At 45.4% G+C, this 7,252-nt stretch overlaps 1 protein-coding gene across 4 annotated transcripts in view; it reads right to left on the bottom strand.

Moving 5' to 3' along the window:
• Positions 1–4,638: 4,638 nt before the first annotated feature.
• The window catches only part of satb2 (SATB homeobox 2), a 40,192-nt gene continuing 37,578 nt past the window's right edge, over positions 4,639–7,252 (bottom strand). For all 4 annotated transcript variants that reach the window (XM_076155537.1, XM_076155547.1, XM_076155557.1 and 1 more), the window contains one exon: positions 4,639–7,220. In XM_076155537.1, the coding sequence (XP_076011652.1) occupies positions 6,750–7,220 (471 nt within the window). In that variant the 3' untranslated portion in view covers positions 4,639–6,749. The remainder of the gene's footprint in view (positions 7,221–7,252) is intronic.

Genomic DNA, 7,252 nt, shown 5'->3' with positions numbered 1-7,252 from the left:
CCTGCTCCATCGCGTGTTCTCCTTGAAGGACATCAGGCTCATCATCAGGCTCTGATCACAGCCACATACAAACAGGTCACATGTGTACAGATAAAAGGGACGTTAACATGGTTTGTAGGGACGTTGCTCTTGGGATGGAAATGTCAGGCGCAAGTCAGTCTGGCAGTCTGATACAACCCATCTGGACAACGACAGTGTTGGGAGCTACTGAAAATGGTACTACTACTACTTGAAATGGTAGCAAACTACTCTGGAGCTATTTTAAGAGGCAATATTCAATGTTTTTTGCTTTTTTATTTGGTTTTCTAGTGAGCATTACAATCACACAGCACATGTTGGTCCTGTTCCTTGCAGTGGAATCAGACTGACTGCTGGAAGCTTCTTCTCTGTGCTCCTGCAGTCGTGTGCATTGGGGAGAACACATCCTTGTCATGGTGGACACACCTGCCCCATGCAGAGTGTATCCATGTCTCTCCTGACTGCAGCGGGGGGGCCACAGGTGTGTAACCAGGCCCACAGAGAGAGCCTCCCCTCTGATGCCTGATGCTGCATTGTGGGTAATAATAGTTAGCTGCAACAGCTGTGCCTTTCTCCCCCTCTTCACCTCTAATGGCCTCTAATCATCCCTCTATCAGGCCTAATACCCTGCAGTGGTGCCCTCACAGCTGCCTGAGGGGCCCTGGGCACCAAGACACCTGTCAATCTCTCTCTCTCTCTCTCTCTCTAACTCTATTTCTCCCCCCACTCTCTCTCGCGCTCTCTTTCCCTCTCTCTCTCTCTCTCTCTCTCTCTCTCTCTCACTCTCTCTCGCTCTCTCTCCCCCCGTCTATCTCACTCGCTCTATTATTAAATAATATAAAATTATTATGAGTAATGAATGAAATAATTAGACACACACTTTATAATGATATTGAGACGGTGGATCAACTTTAGCCTTTATGTATTTTTTAAAGGTTTACTTTCTGCTGTAGGATTTATGCTAAATGCTACGTTTGGGACATAGAATTCTGTAGGATCTGCTGTCATCGCTGCCCTAATGGACAACAAAATGCTGTGAGTTTAATTTTCCTTAAAAATAAAAGAATTCTTGCATAAGAAGGCCAAATTAGTGGTCCCAGTTTCCCCCAGAGATTTCCCAGAAGCCATCCGTTAGGCGGCTGCTGGAGTGTATACAGAGTGCAGCTCGCATCTTTTGGAACCACAGATCTCTGGGTGGTCTTGCCACATGCATAACTGTCTATCTGCCTGTCTGTCTGTCTGTCTGTCTGTCTGTCCTAACCCAGACCTGACTCCCATCCATTTCCTGCTGGACCGGCGTTCTAACACAGGGAGGCTGATATGAGTTTCACTGCAGCGACACCCTGCGAGGCCTCCAGGCATGCTATCACACTGCATGCCTGTGTGAATGTGTGAATGTGTGTATTCATGTGTGAGCGTGTGTGTGTGTGTGTGTGTGTGTGTGTGTGTGTGTGTGAGTTTGGGCCCTGCTACCCCCTGCTCCTCTCCATCAGAAATCCTGTCTGCTAATGACTACCAGCTCTATAGGACCTGAGGCAGGAGGGGTTAAAGCCCACCAATTGAGCGAATAATGAGTTGAATTAGGAGATTTAGGGATGAGGTGGAAGGAGAAGGGGACGGGTGGTACTGAATGAAAACCAGAGGTGCTTACCACAAAGCTGTGGAGCAGAGACGGAACACTTTGGCAAACTCTGCGCGGGCGCATGTGTGTGTGTGTGTGTGTGTGAGGGAGTATAATAGGCGTACTCAAACTGAGAAAGCAGGGTGAAAAAGCGAGCACAGTGTGAGAAAAACGTCCTCACAACACAATAAGCACGTTCACAATCACAGCCAATCTGCATTCACCTACTCGTGGAGCCAATGAGCAGGAATTCATGGCGGCTTCGTGCGATCCGGAGGGTGAGAGCGAACAGGCCAACCGCCTAATATTATTACTGGAACAAATGTTATCACAGAGAGGAGATAACATCTTAATCAGAATATTCCTCCAGGTTGCAGGGAAAGAATATGCGGGCGAGAATATTATTTCCATTCAGATTGAGCCTCATTTTGCATAATCATTTCCTTTCACAGGTTTCAGACGGACGAGTGCGGAAGCTTCGCCGTGTTTATCGCGTGCAAGGAGGCAGGAGACAATTTGTTTATTTTTTAATTCCTAGGAACAGCCATAATGATCTTTTTAGTTACAAAATATTCAGTCCAGTTCACCGCCGAGAGATTTTGTATGTGAGTAAAGCGTTTTTATTACACAAGCTTGATTTTGCATAATATTCTCCTTCAGACTGCTGACAGAGTTAAAAGCTATTTAAAGAAAAGTTGTTTCTCAGCAGAGTAGCAAGAGTTTGTCAGTTCTGAAATTGTTTCTTTATAATTTCTTGGAAGCTCCACAGTTCACATCATAGTAATGTTGCCTTTAAAAGCGTATTCTTTTACTATATAAACACAGGAAGCTGCATTGTCATCCACAATTTCCAGTAAATTCCAGCCCAAACAGCCTCTCGGGTAATATTTTTTTTCCATGCCTGGTTTTTCTTTGATTGCCTTCGAGTACAAATGAAACAATATTTGGTTCCTGTGGCCACGTCTTTGACTCACCCCCCCCCCCCCCCCCCCCCCCGCCCTCCTCCCCCCCCGCCCTCCTCCCCCCCCTCGCTCCATCCAAACCCTTTTCAAGTTTATACACAATGCACAACATTGTTCAAAAGGCGGCGCGCTCTCTCTGAAACAGTCTGGGAGCCTTTGAACATCACGAAACGAGTCACTCCAAGGTTAATGTGGAGGGACAGACGTAAAGTTCCATAGGAGAATGATTTATTCTGAGGGCAGGAATAGAGGACAGACAGTCTATTCACTGGATAATGAAAATGTCAGCTGCACCGATGAAACGCGGGAAAGACGACAAGGAAACAGCTGCGTGAAGTGCCAATAAATTTGTGATGTTTTTTCTTTCCTTCTTTAATTATCTTGGTTTGCTCCCTTCAGTCCTGGTCAGCTTTCAGATGGACGAGGAGACGGGCAGACAGGGGGACGGACTGACATGTTTTTAAGACGAGATGGAGAGACTTCAGAGTGTCTCAGCAGGTATAATTATCCCTCCATGGCAGCTGATTGTCTCCAGTCTGAGAAGACGCGCTGAGGGGGACGCACGTCTGAAGGAAGACCTCCACCTCCAGCTCATCACCTACACTTAGGCCTATTGTTTAGTCCAACACACACACACACACACACACACACACACACACACACACGCACACACACACACACACACACACACACACACACACACACACAGGCACACTAAATGCTTGACCCAACCCCTAGTGGCAGGTTAAACACCAGGATTGTTCTGCCCCGCCACACCTCATCAGAGCTGAGGCTCATTAGAGATCTGCTGTGTGTGTGTGAGAGTGTGTGTGTGAGAGTGTGTGTGAGTGTGTATGAATGTGTGTGTAGCTGATTTTCGGGAGGTAACAGCCTGGCTTGTGAGCTATTTCACTTCACTCATTTACACAAAGGTTGATTTTAGGGATGCCATATTCCAGCTTGTCAGTGGTTCTCAGACACAGAGTCCCTCATGTCCTCACAGTCCTCAAAGAGCAATGGGAGGTTTCATTAAGGTAGTTAGTTAGTTAGTTAGTTAGTTAGTTAGTTAGGTAGTTGAGGGAAAAGTAGCCCCTTGTTTGTTTGTTAGCAGAGTTTTAGCAGCTAATTTCATGACTTGGCGATTTCATTTTTGATTTTGATTAAACTTGGTGGAAGGGTGCACCGCCCAAATGAAATTATTTAATTATTTCTGTATTATTATTATTGTTATTATTATTATTATTATTATTATTATTATTATTATTATTATTATTTATTATTATTATTATTATTATTATTATTATTATTATTATTATTATTATTATTATTATTATTATTATTATTGTAGTAGTAGTATGCAGTCTCCCTGTTCTCCTCATGCTTCCTCATTATCGGGCCCAGACAGGTTCACCCTGCAGAGCTGCACTCTCACCCCTCTAGTTTCGTTCATTCGGTCGCAACTGTAAAACGTTTGGAACTAAGGATGTGAAAAAGTCCCTAACATCTGAGTCCCACTTCATCACCAAGCCACAAAGTGCAAATGGAGAACCTCATGAGTGCTGTAGTGAGGCTGAGTTAACCGTATATAATTACATTTAAATGAAACCTTATTCTTACACCAGGGGGATCAAACTGTGGCTTGTTGAGTCTCTTAGAACAGTGAAGAATATGAACAAGTGAGATTGGGACAGTTGACTGACACAATAGACTGGCAGTTGGGGGGTAGGGGGTATAGGGGTGGGGGTGTGTGGTTGCTGGTTGAGATTCTGTGTGAATTATTGTCACTCTCCACATGCCGAGGCTTATTTTAACACTCAGCGCCTGTGGTTTGCACACAGAGCTTTTTAATTGATCCCTTGGAAGAAGGTTTGGCCTGTCTACAACATCTGTGTGTCGAGTGTGTATTCATACACTTGTTTTTGTTTGTTAGTATTACTCCAAAAGTTAAGAACTGATTTTTGATTTTGGCACATTGCGGAAGAAGGGGGTGTTTATTTTTGCTCCAATTTCCAGGTTTTGAAATAAAAACAGACGATGTTGGATTCACAAATTTTTTATTCACTTCAACATTGAATGAACACAGATTTCAATAGAACTGCATTGACTCGAACCCTGATTCCTGTAATACAGAAAAGCACAATAAAAATCATGTGGCGTGATTGCAGTCGATGATGGAATTAAAAGGCAGGTCATCTGTTTAAGTGTAGCAGCCGATCGGGAGTCAAACCAGAGCCTCTGACGCGCAACCATCCACTGTCAGATACGCTTAACACACCTTTGTACACATTTGCACCAGACACTGAAACAAAATACACTTTGAATTGTTGTTTTTTTTTTTAAATACTCCTGCAGTTGAGTGAATTTTCCTGGCACAATAAAGTGATTTCACTGAGTTGTCCCGAAAAGAAAAAAAAAGAAAAAAAGCAGACAGCGCTCTCCTGGCACTTCAAACTGGCTCAAACACTTCAAATCACTCAGCAAAATAACAAATAAAAGTATATCCATTTCAATTGAACCCGTGTGGGGTATTTACAGACATGAAAGGTGAAGAACAGAGTCAAACCTGCCATGTTTCCTTAATGGCTCAAAAAGTAGATTGTCATCATCTGCAGCAGAAAAGCTCTTTCAGATTTGGTTGCTGTGTCTTCTTCACTGTCTTTGGGGGGACAGAAATATAAAACCACTGGCATAATACATCATGACAGGACCTTTTTTACTCATTAACACTCAGTAACTGCTTCGATTCTTTCAGTCTCCACTCCTTTTTCTTCCTTTTTTCTTTCAGGGCAAAGTGCTCTTAAGTCTCTTTTACCCAAACAACCGCCCTGTTCCCAAAACCAATATTTAAAACCCATGGAAATAAAAACTAAAAATAGCACGCAATGACAGCAATTCTAACCATAATAACAACAATAATAACAATAATGATAATAATAATCATGGATAAAGATAGCAATAAATAGGGTTGGTGAAGTTTAAGTGCGAGTAGGTGTGGTGAAACACAAGACTGTGGGCACCAATTAGAGAGAGGAAACGGGGGGGAGAGAGAGTGAGATGGAGAGAAGACAGGAAGCGTGGAAGGGGTGGACCGCCGCACATAAAGTGACTGATTGTTTGGTTGCTGAATCTCTGCTCTGTCCTTCCTTTCTCGACATTTTCTCCTCACCACACATGCGCGGGCGGTGCCAGGAAGGGCTCAGCGCTGTGGGCACGAGGCTCCCAGCGTTCCCGCGTCTCAACAAGACTCTGAGGCTTCTGAAGGATTCGGGGGGACTCTCGTTGTCTCCTCGCCAAAATTGTCCTCCGCTCTGGTGTTTCTTCTCCTCTCGTGAGTCATTTTAAAACCTCGAAGCCGCTTTTGCCTCGGAGAGGTGAGAGGGAGGGAGGGAGGCGAGCGAATGAGTTGTATTCCATAAAATATCAGCGTCCTTGTGAAGGACATACAGTAAGTGCTAAAATGGGACTGCGAGGGATTCTGGAGTGGGATGGATGAATTGGGGGGATTGGCAGGCAAGTTCAGGCAATGGCAGTCAGTGTGTGTCCTGATGATTGATGAGGATGTGGAGGTCCTGGTAGGCCCTCAGATCCATAAATATCACTCAGCGGCCCCAACCTGACCCGGCAATAAGAGTGTGTGTGTCTCATGTGTCTGTGCTAGAGATGTAAGTGAAGACGAGGAGCAGAACAATTACTGGTTAAAGCAGATGAATTTTCCGAAGCGTGATGATCGATTCTGTGATCGTACGTTGATTTCGTGTGGTTGTACGTGGTTTGTACGTCGTAAAGGTCCGACTCACGTTCTGAGAGAATCGTGAGTGAAATGATTCAAATGTTTCTTGGGGAAACTTTCTTTCACAGTTACACACCAGCTGCTGTGTGACAGACAGCACACTGCATACCTGCTGTCTTCTGCTGAGGTAATTTAACAGCTGTCCGTCCAGAAATCAGGTTTTCACAGATGTCTGTCTGAGATTGTCATAATAATGAGTCTGTCTGCTAATTTCGACATTGTACAGTATATTTGGGGTAATCTGTGCCTGCAGAGCCTTGATCTCTAACACAGTGTTTACCAGTTCATTGTCATGACCCTCTCTCTTCCTCTCCCTCTTCTCTTTTCCCCTGTTGTCGCCTCTCTGTTGTTTCAGTCTCTATCTCTGGTAGTCAGCCTGCTCCCTTGGACTGGATGAGGAGCTTCCAGAGCCAACAGGCCGGCCGTGCATTTTGTCCTTGCCCTCCTCCTGAGCCACGCAGACCCCTGAGGACACCTGGCTGGAGTTGGTGGAGGAAGCTGGAGGCCCCCCTGTGTTCCCACCATTCCCTTCTGTAGATTGGTACATCTCCTCAGCTCCGTCCTCGCTGGACTCCGGGTCTTCAGAGCCTGAGAGCAACTCCTCTTCCCGGTACTCGCTGACGTCTACCCCACCGCTTGCGGCTGCCCCTTCCAGCTCCTTGAGGCGGCCATGGTGCTTGACGTGGTAGCGCTGGTTCTGGAAGAACTTGATAATGGTGTGCTTGGGCAGGTCCAGCTGTGCTGACAGGGTGTGGATGGCCTCCTGGTCTGGGTACAGGCCAACATCCTGGATGAAGCTCTGCAGGATACCCAGAGCCTCCAGGGAAATCTAGAACACACACAGCCAGGAGGGACAGGTGG

The sequence above is a fragment of the Genypterus blacodes genome, unplaced genomic scaffold (assembly GCF_046128005.1).
Source record: "Genypterus blacodes isolate CSIRO-AG114 ecotype Tasmania unplaced genomic scaffold, CSIRO-AGI_Gbla_v1 ptg000008l_1, whole genome shotgun sequence".
In the NCBI taxonomy this organism is placed as follows: Eukaryota; Metazoa; Chordata; class Actinopteri; order Ophidiiformes; family Ophidiidae; genus Genypterus; species Genypterus blacodes.
Note: the sequence above shows the minus strand (reverse complement) of the source record. Positions and strands in the feature narration are given on the sequence as shown.